The 17,095-nt window shown below is 37.0% G+C and overlaps 1 protein-coding gene across 4 annotated transcripts in view; it reads left to right on the forward strand.

Annotated features, from left to right (window-relative positions):
• The window catches only part of LOC131035922 (uncharacterized), a 284,939-nt gene that overhangs the window by 179,850 nt on the left and 87,994 nt on the right, over positions 1–17,095 (forward strand). For all 4 annotated transcript variants that reach the window (XM_057967692.2, XM_057967691.2, XM_057967693.2 and 1 more), the window contains exon 9: positions 7,084–7,126. In XM_057967692.2, coding sequence (XP_057823675.2) covers positions 7,084–7,126 — 43 coding nt within the window. The remainder of the gene's footprint in view (positions 1–7,083; positions 7,127–17,095) is intronic.

Genomic DNA, 17,095 nt, shown 5'->3' on the forward strand with positions numbered 1-17,095 from the left:
TTTTCAAACTTTAAAGTGCCCTTCTCCTATGTCGTAGATTCGGCCACTTCAAGTGTTTTATAAAGTTCGGCCTTCCAAGTGGAAATGCGTGATTCCTTGTTTGGGTGATTGGAGTCTTGCAATATGTGTTAAATCGCCGAATTTTTGAAACACCCCCAACTCCTTGATGAAATTCGGGCTCTTTGGGTTACTTGTGCGATTTAGACTCTTTCTTTGTTATATGTATGAGCTCGACTTGGCGCGACTTGATCTTTTATCATTTTCGGTCTATGAAGCAAAAATTCGCGACTTAGAACTTGCTAATCATTTTCGACTTAATGAGCCCTTTTTGCGAGTTGTCTTCTAATTTCAGCCAAATGAAGTTAAAATGCGAACTTACCTTATTGATTTCATTTTCAACTCAAATGCTCTTTTGCACAACTTTGAACTCTTTTTCAATTTTCGGCCTAGAGAGTCGTTTTGCATGATGTGGGAGGCTTTAGTTCATCTTCGGCGTATATGGGGATTTTATGCGATTCACCTTTTAAGCTTTTTGTGAGTTTTCGAACTTTGTTCTTTTTCGGCATTTTAAGCCGATTTTGAGTGGTTTAATGTTTTTTAAGCCTTAGAGGTCGAATTTGCAAATTTGGGCTTTTTATGGTTTTCGGCTCATAGAGCCATTTTGCGCGATTTGATTCGTGGAGTCGTTTTTGGCCTAAAAGCTGATTTTGTGAGATTTTTAAGCCTTTGAAACTTTCGGCTTAAATGGTCATTTTGCGCGAATTTGAACTTTTAAAGTTTTTGACAAATTTCGGCCTACTTAGGTATTTTGCGCGATTTGATTCCTTTTTGTAATTTTCGGCTTACAAACCGATTTTGGGAGATTTACCTCACATTTTGTCCTTTTGGGCCGATTTGTGAGTTTTTAAGTTTTCAGCATTTTAGGCTGATTTGAGAGGAGATATTTTAGCTTTGAATGCCTAACTCTTTCTCTGCGAAACTCGCCAATTTTGGGAATAATGCGTGATTTTGGACAAATGCTGGACCTCCTTTCTCTGTGGCGTCGACATAAGGTTTTGCAGATTTGAGATTGATTATGGTTTCGAATTGCAGGGTCCTCATTCTCTCCTACCATGCAGGCAGACCAGACTTAAAATGGGGGGTCCCCTGTCCAAGACAGGGTGGGGTGTGCATAACGCACAACACTAAGTTACGAGTTCAAGTACGAGTCTGTGCACAAATATCAGAATTCAGAATGACGCAATTTTGTTTCCTTGGGTGTATATATATATAATGTTCAAAAAATTTAAATAATAAAAATAATGGTACTTATAATTGCTAGTAAATAGAATATTTGAATTCCTTGTATCGATGATTTGCAAAAATGATAATTCAAATTACAATCAATATTTAATAGTTTGCATTTTCTTCTTCATTAAAAGGATCAAGGTAAACGTTTGGTTGAATTTCATTTGAAACACACTCAATTGGATTGCCACTCGTACTAGTTGTGTCAAGTGCAGAAGCTGCCTCATCTATAGAAACTTCAGCAAGCCGTGCGATTGTAACATCTAAAACAGCACACCCAGAGGTTTGATTCCAGTTCTTGGTCACACCATCATTGTATTCTGAATTCTTATTCGACAAGAGATGAAGGTTGGAGTGTATATAGAGCAAATTCTCTACTTTTTTTGCAACCAAATGGTTGCTTTTGACCAAGTGGATGAAGTATGCACTCCAATTCTGCTCAATTGAAGAACTTGCAACCTATTGAGTTTGCATACAACATTTAGTGTATAATTTTATAAATTATAAAATATAATATATAGCATAATAGTATCAAATGAAAAAAATGAGGAAAGGAAAAGATACATGGGAGACAATCTAATTGCAACCTTAATACAACAACAATCTTCTACTTTTTCAATTTTAATACCATAAGCATATCAATTGCACAATATCAATAACATAAGATGCAACAATCATACAACACAAGTAGAACACGCAATTTATGTGGAAACTCTTTTGGGAGTAAACCATGGTGAAATATTGCTTATATATAAAAATCTCTCTTACAATCTTTGTAGGAACCAATCCCCTCTTATACAATGTGTGAGTAGCAACTGCCACTATTTGTAGGCACCAACCCCCACAGCTAAGCACAAACTTATTAAGAGACACCAGTCTCTTCTATTGAGAGGCGCCAACCTCTAACACAACAAAACTTTTGTCTTCTTGATATTGCTTCTTCAAAGCATGAGAGTTTTCTTCATAAAATCTGCCTTAAATGTGCTACAAAATGTGCTCTTATGTCTATTGTAAATCTGCTCTTAGGTTTCCTATAAATCTGCCCTTACGTCTGCTCCAAATCTGCTATAAATCACCTTTTAGGTCTGTTCCAGATATTCTATAAATCACCTCCTAGGTCTGCTCCAGATCTGGTCTTAATCACCTCTTAGGTCTTCTCTAGATCTGTCATAAATCACATCTTAGGCCTTCTCCAGATCTGCTATAAATTTCCTCGATGATCTGCTATAAATCTGCTAGTCAGTTTGCCTCAAGTCTTCTTGTAGATCTGCTTTAATTCTGCTCTGAAATCTACTTATAGATGCTGCAGCATTCTTCATACACGCTCTCCTCAAATCTGATTGCAAATCCTTCACATATATTTCTGCACTAAATCTTCTCTGGATTTGTTATAGGTCTGCTCTAATTCAAATGATTTCACATTTTATTTATTGCATTTTCTTGCCACACTTCAACTTGTATTTATATACAAATCATGCCTTTTCACCTAATAGGGTTGGTCTTGTCAAGGAGGTTGGCCTCATCGATAAGTATTAAAATTAATTTCTTAACTCCAAAGTAAGTGCCAAACATACATAGGTCGGCCAGCTTTATTTTCTCTTTAATTTAACTCCAAAGGAGACACCAAACATACATAGGTTGGCCAGGTTTAAATATTTAACCTCGAAATTCAATAACTATTTTCTCTTTCATTTTAACCTTCTTAGCATTTATTCCCCTCCTTTGACATCAATAGATTGTCTTGGTATTAATCTTCTTTTGAAATCAATGACAATGATATTTCCAACATTCTATATTTGTCTAAAAGAGCGGAAACATCATATTTAGACTATAGGTGCAACTGCCCTACATTTTTTAGACCTCACCATTTCAATGAATTCTATGAGGATATTGGCAATGGAACTTGTATCTTTTACTTGCCCCTCACTATCCACTACCTTCAAAAACATCCCCCGTTTTGGGGACACTACTACAACATTGATCAATGTTCTATGTTTACAGTCTTTCCATCCATAAAAAATGATGGACACACTTGTTTTGAACCATGTATCCTTGATTACTCTCAATGATGTCTCTACTGATACTTTCTCCTCTGTCAATAAGGTTGTTCAGACCTTTTCATACCGAAGACTAGCATAATCATGAGGTGTATTGCAAAGGTTTGTTACCACATCCCACCAATAAGGTGATCTAACAATGTTGAAAATAAGCCCATTAACATAAATGCAATGTGCAATTCTCTGATCTACAACCTCCATCACTTCATTTTTGAAGGCCTTCTCTAATGGGCCTCTTATTCTTGAAACCAAAATATTTCCTTCTTTAGAAGATGGTGGCATTGGCATGAAAGGATGTGCGATAGCTGGTTCTGAGAAACCACTAGGAGGTTTTTGCAAGCTTCTCTTGGCAATGGGATGTGCAAGATCTTTTGATCTATAGCTTGCCATTTTGACATCCTCTTGTTCTTTAATATTAGCCAATATTTGTTCCTTTGGCAAACCTTTTTATATGGGCAAGGAAAAAAAATTATTCCTTGTAAACAAATTGTGTAGAAGTGAGCTTTCACTTGAAAATATGAGCTCTTATACTCTTTCCCACATTGGCTACAACACCAAAGATAACCCCCACCACCAAGAAGTTGTTGAATCATTGTTTTATGTTGTCAAAGAGGTGACCTTGCATCAAAATTAAAAGAACACTACATTTTGAGAGATTGAACGAGAACTTCCAGCCATTTTGTATGAACCTAAGATAAAAAAAATTTATAAATTAACAACACTACAATTGATTTTATTTTTTGAAAAAAATCCACATTATAACCCCTTATCATGCATGAAAATTTAAAAAAAAATAAAATCAAAACTTACCATTTTTGTAAAAAAAAACTTGATTTTTTTTAAAATAACTTAAAAATCTTAAAATAATTATTGAAAACTAGACAAAAATGAAATATTTCTCACCTTTGATGGCTAAATCTTCCCTGTACAGCAGTTCCTAACCTTTTATGCAGGTCATACTCCCCCTAGCCCTCTCCTTAGAAAAAAATGAAGCAACTTTCAAAATCCAACAATGGCCAGCTTGGAGGGAAAAGATGATCTTCTTGGGGTTTTGTGTTTTTCGAATGAGTTGCAAACAAAAAATACCCTTACTGTAGGGGAAATGGATGCATTGGGGGGCATTGTAGATTTTAAAAATGTTCTATTTTTAATTGTAAAAAGTTCCTTTTTTGGCATTCCTAACTGCAGGTAAGCTAGGGTCTTCCTAGCCCCTAGGCACACCTTCTGTGAAGGATCCATAGTGAACTTGAGTGCCTAGGTGATACCCTTGGCATACCTGAGGTGAACCGGGATCGAACCTGTATGCAAACCCAACGCAAAATAGGCATACCCGATAACATAGCATTTTAATATTCACTAGGATGTAGATGATGAATACTGAAATAATTATGAATTTATTTTCTTGTAAATTTTTGTTGTATTACATCTGCTAATAATCTGCTAGCTATTAGAATCTGTTGTGACCTGCTGTACCAACTAAAACCTTTAACAATTTTGCTTGAGTTTGGACCCTGTTACCTATGTGTGATCTAGGATGTATCCCAGATTGAATGGGATGAGAATAATTTGAGACTCTAAGAAGGTAAGGAAAAAACCATTAGAATGTGTTCAGATTCAGTTGTAAGAGAAATTTACAATATTTTGAGGAAGGCTACATCATGTTTTCAATTTATTTATACAGGATTTTATATATTAAGTGTTGAAGTTCATGAAATTTCTAACCTAACTGTTAATTGATTTTAGGACTACAGTCCTCCTATTTAAGATAAGAGCTTGGAATTGGTTTTTTATGTTATTTTTTTACTATAAATACATATATTTACTCTATTAAAAAAGTGTTTACATAAACCCTCCACAACTGTAATATTCAACAAGATAATAGAATTTGAAAATATGCACACTCTGCAATCAGCCTGGACTTGTATGGACAAGTTGTACTCACATGTTGTATATATACTTTGAGGAAGTTGATATCTACCATAAACAGTGCAGGCTTACTTGTGGATACAGTATACCCTGACATAATGCCCTCAAACATATATTCTGTTAAGTTGATAAGCGAAACGGGAATTTTTTTCACGTTGGGTGAACTTTGTTGTAAGAGTTCATGAGTTAAGAATGTTTGTCATTAAAACTTAGACAGAGCTGTGGAATATAAGTCAAAGTTGACATGTGGATAGATTGTTATGAGTCAACTGGCTTGAAATTCCGTTTATTAAACCTTGGAGTTAGTTTAGGTGTGGCAATCAGTTATAAGTGTGGATTAGTCTGTATAAGAGAGAAAATTTTGGACAAGTCAATTACATTTAACCTGGAATTTTATTAGTGTTGGTTTTTCAATTAGAGCTCTTAATTCCTGTTTTGAAGTTATGAAGGCTGTGTAGTAGGTGGTTAAAGCAATAAATTAGGATGGACTAACAAGTGCCAACAATCTTTACATTTTGGAAGACAATTTTGGAGAAGGATTTTACATTTAAGATGGAATTTTCCTAGTGTCAGTTTTTCAATTAGAGTTCATGATTCTCATTTTGAAGTTATGTGGAGTTTATGTTCTAGGTGATTGAAGACATGAACTACGATGGACTATTCCCATTATTACCCTCATATTGCACAGATGGCATACTTTTTTTATTACCATCATGATCATACTAATACTCAATTTTACATTGTGCGACTATGCAAAAACTTGACAAACCAATATTTCACTTCAAATCGGCATCTCAGGAGCTTATAAAATACTTAAATTCTTTTTAAAAACATAAATGCTATGTAAAAATACAGTTACAAAGCTATGAAATGTTTGGCATTTCAAACATAAATGAATAGCATTAATATTTAAAGTAAAATGACACTTTTGATTATTGTAATAATATCATGGAGAATATTTATATTGCATATCAAAGGCAACAGGCTGTACAACCAAAGGATGCTAAGGGTGAGCATGCAGCAAGAAAGGCACTTACACAACAAGACATTCACTTTGCACACCAAACTGCTTTACTATGCAGCCACTTGAAACCCTTGCGGAACAACTAGGAATGTCATGTCAACAACTAGGATCTCACAGTGTCATATGATTTACAAATTACATATTTATATTAATATTTAACAAATTTTGTCTATGGAAAACATAGGCCCAAAACAATTTTTATTTTTTGCTTTTTAGAAATGAAAGTGGGGGTCTGGGGGTGATAGCCCCTAAGCGAGGTTGAAGGACAGCATCCGTTGCAAGGTTCAGAGGCAGTGCCCATGATGTGTACTCTGTTGTGATACAAGGTGCGGTCGAGGGGCAAAGGCTCCACAACCAAGCCCAAATTAAGGCCTTAGAGACCAAATTGACCTTCATAGTGCATGCCATTTTTCAAATATAGCTGAAAACTCTCTAACATGGCACAAATATGCTCACATTGGTCAGATTTTCTAAAAAAGGCAAAGCATTTGTGTTTGTACTGTATTTTTGCTGCATTTTCATGTTTACCTATGCAGTATCTTTTTCCCAATTAGTCATTTTTATCTTATATGATTATTGAAGGTTATTTTAATATTTTTCTCATAGGAGATATATTGAGTAGCAATTTTGATTATAAATTGTTCACAACCAATTCAATATTTTTTTTGTGTTGACAGTTAGTTTTAATAAATAGTTCATTTGGCCCTTTGATAAATACATGGTGAAAATGAATTGTTTTCTGATATTAAATTTTCATTCTAATTGTCTTATCTTCTGCATTTTTTGTAGTTCTGTGCTTCATTATGGACATGCTGCGGCTCCAAATGATAGGGTGAGTTGATGCAAACTTTCAAAATGCAATCATTGATTTAAGATAAACTTTGTATTTAGAAAAACCTTGTAAAAAAGATTGAACCAGAATATTTGAAGACTAGGAATCTGTGGGATGATATTGGTAACTAGTAGTTTTTCCACACGAGACCCAGGAGAGATTTCAACTTCCTTTGTATCTCTATTTTGTGAAAGATTCTTGTAGGTAACATATCTGCAACAATATGCTGAATTAGAAAAGGTGGTGAAAGAAAAATATAAAAATTTAAGTATACCATCAAAACGAAGTTGCCAAATTGATATACCATTAACAGAATATTTATTAAGGCACTTCTCGTCATTTAAAGGAAGATCTTTAATATGCAGGTTCATTGGTCTATAATCTTGATACTGTGGAAGTGGACTGTATTCTGACAAAGAATTCAGATTATTATTGTCCTGAGGGGATATACTACAGTACTTTCACCTCAATAAAATTGAGAGTTTTTTTAGGAACGTTGTTGAGTAAATGGGCAAGGCTATATTTATGAAGTTCTAGACCATATGATATAACTGAGCAGATGAACTGCCTTCAGTTGCTCCTCATAAGGTCATCATTTCTGCTTTAGCAACAAAATTTTGGACAGATTGGACTCTCAAACCATAAGAAATCATTGTTGGAAATTACAGCTGCATATCCACCAAACGAACAACAGTTACATAATGCATTAACAAAAAGTACATTCTTTTGGCTGAATACAAAAAAGACCGTTTCTTCTTCTTGGGAAGCATTCTCTTCGAATGAAGAAATAACTGTCCAGAAAGGCCCACAATTATATGGTATAAGAGCTGAAATATTTATGTGCCTGTGGAGCTGAGAGAAAAGATGGGAACTGAGAAAAATATTTTGTTGGTATACCTATGTGGAGATTGCTGCAAATATTTCAGAACTTCTGAGGTCTTTGATGAATGCACAAATTGAAGATCACTGTTGGAAAAGGTGTGAGTAATTTTCAAGGGATTCTTAAATATTTTATATTAAAAAATGTTTTAGTGTAATGGAAACAATTTTTCCTTTTCTTAAATGGGTGATCTAGGGATTTGAAGAGTAATAGGATGTAGCTCTTAGATTCTATTTGAAGTTGAATCTGTGAGAAATGAGTTTAGAATTTTTTTGTTTGTGCTTCATCATTGAGTTGATCCTAGACAATGAAAATATGTGTTTAAGTGATTGAGAATCGGTTGCAATGAAGGACATTTGCTGGCTACTGAAGCTGTGTAGCAAATGAGTTGTGACTACTAAAGTATGAAAAAGAAGCCAATGGTATTCATTTTGAAAATAATGTAGCAAATAGCTCGTATGAGTTGCCAACCAAGTACTGTCAAACAATTTGGGTGTGAAGGCTTTGCTTGGGTAAGGTTGCAGTTCTGGTGAAACTCTGAACCACTTTATTGGAAGAGAGAGAGCCTATTTCTGGCACAAAGTGGGGATCTAGTTGTTTTAGTGATGCAATATGATTTTTTTAAGTTGATTTTGTCTGAATGCAAGAGGAATCATGGTTATATCTTTAACAGAGGGGAATATTATTAATTACAGCTGCAATAAGAGCTGTGGTAAGTCATGTGGAGGGTGAAAAGTCTTCTGTCAGTGTTGCCCTCTGGAGCTCTGCTTCTGGCTGTGGTTTGTCTTGAATTGTTCTTGCTGATGGAGATCCATTGATTCTTGCTTTCTGGGTTGTTGATTTGGGGTGTGTTGGGTGGCTATTTAATGTTTTTTGTTTTTTGTTTTCTCCAGCCTGCATGGCTTTTGCTTGTGTCATTTTGCATTTAAGGTGGTTTGCTCTGCTTGTCCTTAGGTATTGCATTGCGTGTGAGTTTTTTTTACTTTATTTTTAATTTTTAATGTTAGAAATTGCTTTTATTTACCCCATGCCACCAACAAAGAATGTGTTAATGTAGATTAGATTTCTTAGTAGGTAGAAATAAGGGTATCTATTAATTTTATGTTTCACAAATGATGCTCTTACTAACTTACGAGTCTTGCAGGTTGCTGCAAGTATAAGGCGGAAATAGTATATGCACACAGTAAGTTGATTCGTCAAGTATGATAATATTGCTGAGTGTTGAGAATGGACCGATCTTCAAAGGCATGCACTAATGGATTGCTGCGCACCTTTCACTGATCTATTCGTGGATTATATATATGGGTGAGAAGACATATCAATGGATGGACATGTCTCCACACGTGTGGAGACATGTCTCTCCACCGATATGTCTATTCATTAATTATTACAAACATCATACCGATTCATAATCGGTAGTTTATAATCCATGAACACAAAACCGATTCATTTACAAAACTGATTCTAATCGATAGTTTACAATTCATTTAACACAACCAATTCACAATCGGTATGTTAAAATGATGAATCATTAATCGATATACATTATCGATTATGGTAAATTGATACACATTATCGATTATAGTGAATTGATTAAAGTAGTCGATACACACTATCGACTGGATTTAGATCATGCACGATGTAGATTGGTAAACACAGATTTATACTTGGAAGAACTATAGTGATGATGATCGATGTATGATCAGCCATTTGATCATTCAATCGAATTTATGCTTATTCATAACATGATTATTAATGTATGTATATTAATATATATAATAATAATAAACTCAATTATTATTATGTATATTGGTATACATATATAAATCATTCCAATGATGTAACTCTCATTCATGATTATATTTATTTGACCAAAGCTATCATCATTAATACTCCCTCTTAACTAGGGAGGATAAAATCTATCCAATAGTATAACACAATAGATCCATTAATTGTGCAGGAAGAGAGATACCTTATCGAGATATTAGGAGATATGGTATAACCAAGAATATCAAGTCTCATGATATTCACCATATCTCATAAATATCCATCTTTATGGTATGTGCTCTTGGCACCATGTCTCATGATGCCTACCATAATGGATATCAAATCATGGCATATCCACGGATATTAAGACTCATAATATCCACCATGATGATCTCTTGCAGAGTTATTATGGTTTATTTAATGACATCAAGTCTCATGATATCTACCATAATGAAGAGATATTAACTATCATGTTATGTCCACGGATATCAAGTAATATGATATCCATCATGATAGTAAAATTGATCATTGTAAAGTCATCACCTCACAATATCAATTAGATACAAGTGTTCATTATTGAAAAATATTCACCTTTCAACAATGTCCATAGGGGCCCATGAAGTCATGGAGTCACACACATGACAATAAAAGAGTTTACACATTAAACATCTTTAAATATTAGTACAAATAAAATAATTAAAGACTCAATCTCAAATTTAATTTACATTTTCAACCATACCAAGTTTATTTCGAAAGTGTTCAACTTTTATCTTGGAGAGTGGCTTGGTGAGGATGTCTGTTGTTTGATCACTTGTACTAATATACTCCAACTGGATCACATTCCTTTCTACCATGTTTCTAACATAGTGATAAGGAGTCTCAATGTGTTTTGATCTATCATGAAACAATGGGTTCGTTGAAAGCTTGATGCAACTCTGGTTGTCACAATGGATGATAGTAGGGTTCAAGGGCTGACCAAACAGTCCTACAAGCAATTTCCTAAGTCACACTGCTTCTCTTGCTCCCATGGAGGCTGCAATGTACTCATCTTCCGTAGAGCTCTGTGCAACTGAGGATTGTTTTCTACTGATCCATGGGATAATTGTTGATCCTAAATTGAAGCAACATCCTGATGTGCTCTTCCTGTCAACCACATTTCCAGCCCAATCTAATTCAGTGTATCCATGTAGATCTAGGTCTATATGTTTTTATCTAAGACCATATCCAATTGAGCCTCAAAGGTATCTCAGAATGTGTTTTGCTGCAACAAGATGTATCTCCTTTGGTTCACACACAAACTGGCTAAGTGCATTCACTGCATAACAAATATCAGGTCTAGTGTTGACCAAATACATCAAGGATCCAATAATTTGTCTGTAGAGAGTGGGATCTACAAATTTTGAGTCTATTGTTGCTTCCTTCAATTTGTGCAGATTTGTTTCCATAGGTGTAGACATGGGTCTGCACTCCATCATTCCAAACCTCTTCAAAATGTCAATAGTATACTTTCCTTGATTTAGAGTGATGCCATCTGCCTGTTGCCAAACTTCTAATCCAAGGAAGTAATGTAGGATACCCAAATCCTTCATATCAAATTTTGAAGCTAAGTCCTTTTTACACTGGGTAATTAGGTGATCTTCTCCTGTGATTAACAGGTCATCAACATATAAAATAAGAATTATCAATTAACATATCACTATCAATTACCTTAAAGTAGAGGTTTGGATCTGCATCATTCTTGGAAAACCCTAACCCCAAGAGGTAGTGATCAATTCTTTCATACCAGGCTCTAGGGGCCTATTTGAGCCCATACAAAGCTTTCTTCAATCTGCAAACATGTGATTCAGCCTTAAGTATAACAAATCCTTCAGGTTGCTCTAGATAGACTTCCTCCTCAATCGTGCCATTCAGGAATGCAGTTTTCACATCCATTTGATGGATCTTCCATCCCTTTGATGCTGCAATAGCAATTACGGCTCTAACTGAAGTGTATCAGGCAATAGGGGCAAAAGTCTCTTCATAATCAATTCCCTCTTTCTTAGAGAAACCTCTGGCAACAAATCGGGCTTTGTGTTTTTCAATGCTACCATCTGCAGCATGTTTGATCTTGAAGAGCCATTTTGATGAAACACCAGATTTTTCTTTAGGTCTTGGTACGATGTCCCAGACATCATTTTTTATAATGGACTAATACTCTTCTGACATAGCATCTTTCCACACTTGATGATTGAGAGCTTCTTTAACACGAGATGGTTCTGAATTTATGATATCACTCATCAAGGCAACATAACTAGAGAATCTATGAGGTCTCTTGCTTTCCCTGAAGGTTCCCTTTGGTGTTGTATAATTCTTGGCTTCTTGAATCATCTTCCTAGCCCAAAGAGGTCTCTTTCGGTTTTCATTACTGGGTTCATTTAAAGGAGCAATCTGACCTTCACTACCAATTTCTTCAGGAGCCTCTCTCTGAATCTCAGGAGCATGATCCTCTTCCATATTGTTAGGAGGATCTTGATCTTCTATCTCAAGAGAGCTTTTGGATCTCCTGAAAGCAATGTCTTCCTCAAAAATGACATCTCTGCTAAGTTCAATTAATCTTTGACCAGGTATGTATATCCTATAGGCTTAGATGTTTCACTATAGCCTACAAACACTCCTTCCCTGCTTGAGGGTTCTAACTTAGACCTCTTTTCCTTAGGTATATGTAAGTAGACAAGACAACCAAAGATTCTTAGATGACTTATATCAGGTTTGATGCCAGTGAATGCTTCTTCAGGTGTTTTGTTGTCTAGAAGTGAATGTGGACATCTATTTTGGATGTAGACAATTGTCCTAGAGGCTTCGGCCCAAAATGAAGTTTCTATGTTTTGATCATACATCATAGCTCTAGCAGCTTCTACTATAGTTCTATTCTTTCTTTCAGCCACCCCATTTTGTTGGGGATTATAAGGTATAGTAAACTCCCTCCTAATCCCAACATTTACACAAAACTCCTTAAAAATGTCTGAAGTATATTCCCCCCCATTGTCTGTTCTTAATGTTTTGATTTTCTTCCCTGATATGTTTTCTACAAGAGCTTTGAATTCCTTGAACCTCATAAGGATTTCTTCAGACTCTTTACATTTAAGAAAATATATCCAAGTTTTCCTAGAGAAGTCATCTACAAATATCACATGGTACAAGAATCCTCCTATAGAGGTTACAAACATGGGTCCACATAAATCAAAATGAATTAGTTCTAATACATTTTTAGATTTGCTATTACTATTGTGGAAAGTTCCTTTTGTATTCTTTCCTAGGGCACAACCCTTTCATGTTCCTTCATGATTTTGGTTTAGCTTATGTAATGACCCCTTCTCAAACCTGATCCTTTCTGCAACCGTTGGTCTCTTTCTAGGAAGCTCGGAGGCCAGTCGGAGGGTAAAATTAGGGTTTCCTATTTTTGAGGAGGTCTTTTTGGATGGGTTCATCGTCGGTTTTTTCTGATGGTTCAGAGGGCTTCGCAACGATGTCTTCATCTCAGTTTTTGGAGCAGTTTTCAGAATTTACTATTTTTAGTAAGTTCTATTTTTGGCAGGGCTCGCGTGGCATCGGGCAATCTCTACATCCTGTTCAGTTAACTCCAGGAGCATGGTCAGGTTCTAGCTTCAGATTTTGGAGTTGTGTGGTCAAGTAACTTTATTTTAATTAAATAATCATTATAATTATAAAGTTGCTTATCCCCCCTTGGCCTAGTCCAACAACTTAAAAACATCACTTAAAAGGGGGACTTTATGGGTGGCGCCCTCATGGAGGATTTAATTAATATTTTATCCTTGGCCAAAGTCAAAACATGGCGAAACTTACCAAGGTGATATTTTTATATTATTTCATTGACTTTTTGGCTAGGTGTGATGGCGCCATGTTGAGGAGGGGATTAGGGTTTGCCTTGGAAATCGAATTAGGGTTTTGAGGAGGCAAGTGAAGCTATTTATTGGAGTCTTGGGAGGATTGAAGGGATCTTTTGGCAGAATTTGTATTTGGGCAGCCGTCTGGCTCTGGACATGCTTCAAGGAATGGAAGCCTTCTAGCATAGGCATCTCTTCTTGCTTGAAAAATAGCAACTAGGGTGATTATATTCTCTATGTAATTGCATTTAGCCGTAGTTTATCATCAGAGTTTTCATTGTAATCATTTAGGCTTATAGTTCATTCAGTTTTCTGCATCTAGAATTCCCGCGACTAATTTCATGTTTTGTTCACAACCAGAAAATACAAAAAAATTGCATTGTGGGTATTAGTTCTTTGCATTTGCCTCACCTCGGCGTTGCATTTCCTAGGGTTTCAGCAAGTTTGGTTCATGCATTTATTTTTAATGACAAATCGTATTTTGCAGCCAGCCGTACCATTTTAAATGCATTGGAAAACGTGCCATTTTTCATTGTGAGGGTTTTGCAGTGTTGTTTGAGTCTTTCGCAGGTTTCCACGTCACCAAGGCATTTTGCAATTAGTTTCCGGAGGAAAGAAGATTGTACGAGGACGAAATGAGCTGTTGGCAGTGATCCATGGGTTCGCGGCTGAATGTGCAGATTTATGTTGAATCAGAAACTCTCTTCTAAAAGGGGAGTTGTGAAAGAATTTCTTTTGATTGTACTCTGACCAGTAGTACTGGCAGTCTTGAACTATGATCTTGATTGTAATTGTCAAGCTAACCAAACTTATCTTATCTACCTCCATCCTATGGTAGCTCCTCTCCCTGTTGGGATTGAAAGCACATCCTGGATGTCGAGTGTCTTTTCAGTTTCTGCAATCAATTAAATTCAAGCATTTAAGTTTCACTCCGTCATATGGTAGCCCCTATCCGTCTGGAGTGGGTAGCACATACTTGGCGTTGAGTTCCTTCCAGTTCTAGATTTCAGGGACCCTCTGACCAATGCTCGCCATCCCGGCGCCATACTGGTTAGAGTTCTTTGCATAAGCAACTAAGATCCTCTGACCAATGCTCATCCACACGGTGCCATTCTGGTTAGGGTTGCTTCAGCAAATCAAATACTTTTTCTCAGAACTAATTGATCACTCATATAGTTGTTGTAATTAAGTTGATCAAAAATTTCAAAAAAATTGGCTAGGGATATTTCAGTGGTATCAGAGCCAAGATCCTGCCATCCTGTGAGCAAGTCTGTATATGAGTGACAGAGAAAAAAGATACTGGGCAAGAGAAGATAAGAAGGTTGGGAAACAATTCCAGTTTCATCAACCTCCTGAGGGTCAGACAGCCTCAGAAGTCTTAAGGGCTCACTGGGAATCTTCCGGGGAATCTAACATGGCTGAAGGAGAAAGGTCAATCGGGGAAAATGAGGGGTTCACCCGCAACAGAGATGATAGTGGAAAGGAAAGAGAAAGATCTCTGAGTCCTGGGAAGAGATTTGAAAGGAAGATGGATGCTTTAATGGACATGGTATCCCTCATGATGGGAAGAGTGGGTCAGAACACCACTCCTCAGAGTAACTCAGGCCATAGAGGAGAATATAGTGCCTCCAAACCCCAAGATGAACATGCAGGCCGGGTAGTACCTAATAATACCAACATATCTTCCAGGCCCTTTAAACCCACTTTCCTGGCACCTACAATCAACCAGCCAGATCCCGAGGAGAATGCTTCATTTGTGGAGCAGTTGAGACTCGGTAGAGCAGAGTATGATTCTCTGCCTGATGACATCAAAATGGATATGTCCTATAATGATTTTATGGATCATAAAAGGAAAAACAAAGGACAAGGGAGGTATTATGACCAAAGGAGATCATTCAATCAAGGGGATTTGTACCAAGCTGTCAACAAAGTTATCCTTCCACACTTTGACGGAAGTGAGACTAATTCAGCCCGAGCTTGGATTCAGAAGCTGGATAACTATCTAGCTCTTAGGCCAATGGCAGAAGAAGAAGCGATTAAGTTCGCTACGCTGCACCTGGACGGAGTAGCGCACGAGTGGTGGTACCATGGCCTCATTACTCTTGGTCATCGATCTATCACAACGTATGATGAGTTCACCACTAGGCTCATCGAGAGGTTTGAGAAGAAGGATCCTGAAATCCATTTCAGAGAGCTTGCTCAACTGAGACAATATAGTACGGTCGAGGCTTACATTGCAGAGTTTCAAAGGCTCTCAGTCATGGTGACTGGAATCACGGAAAGGAGACTGGTGATTTTGTTTAGTGAAGGGTTGACAAAACCTCTCAAAGGTTGGATCAAAGCCTTTGACCCTCCATCACTGCAAGAAGCCATGAAAAAGGCAAGGAACATGGAGTGGGCTGCTCCTAAGGCCAAGTTTCAGTCAAATTCCCCCTTTCAGAAAAGGGATAAGGGAAAAAGGCCTCAGCATAGACCACCCTTGAGACCTCAACACCAAGAGTTCAAGAACCGCAATCCAAATGTTACCAGATTGGATCCAGAAACCCTGAATGAACTCAGAAGGAAAGGGTTATGTTTTCGGTGTAGAGAAAAATGGTCTCAAGATCATGTTTGCCAAAAGGGGGTTAAGTTCAATCAGATTGAATATTATTCTGCTGGTGAAAGTGGGTCTGATTTATCCGACCAGCAATCTGATTATGAAGAAAGTGAAGGTGATAGAGCCCCAGAAGAATCTGGAGATGAAAAGGAGTGTGGTGGAGTCTTGGCCCAGCTCTCTAGTTTTCAAAGAAACGAATCATTCAAGGTTCGTGGGATGATCAAAGGGCAGCGAATTGTTGCCTTGATCGACACCGGAGCAACACATAACTTCATTGATGAAGTTGTAGTAGCCAAGAAGGGGCTGCAAACTGAAGAGTTTGAAGGGTTCAAGGTCATGGTTGCAGATGGATTTCATATCTCTTGCACCAAGAAGATTTCAAACATGACCATGCAGTTGGGAAACTACGAAGTCAAGGATGACTTCTACGTAGTACACATTGGGGATACTGATGCTGTCTTAGGTATTCAATGGCTGCGATCTCTTGGAGAGATCTCCTTGAATCTGCAAACTATGGAGTTAAAGTTTCAATCAGATGGGAAGAGAGTAGTTCTAAGAGGCATGTCTAATGGAGGTCCGCGAGTGGTGTCATTCAAAAGAATGGCAAGACTGATCCGTCATGATCAAGTTGAATGGGTTGCCGAATGTATGATCCTCCCTGCAAGTCCCATTGAGGCTAAGCGTGATCAACCTCCTGATATCCAGTCTCTGCTTGCAAAGAAGAGTGCAGTTTTTGCCGACTTGCCTCCTGGACCTCCCCCTGAACGGGGTTCAGAACACATTATAGAGCTCAAGGAAGGAGCTAAACCAGTGATCACAACTCCATACTGGTATCCAAAGAG

Source organism: Cryptomeria japonica, chromosome 3, assembly GCF_030272615.1.
Source record: "Cryptomeria japonica chromosome 3, Sugi_1.0, whole genome shotgun sequence".
In the NCBI taxonomy this organism is placed as follows: domain Eukaryota; kingdom Viridiplantae; phylum Streptophyta; class Pinopsida; order Cupressales; family Cupressaceae; genus Cryptomeria; species Cryptomeria japonica.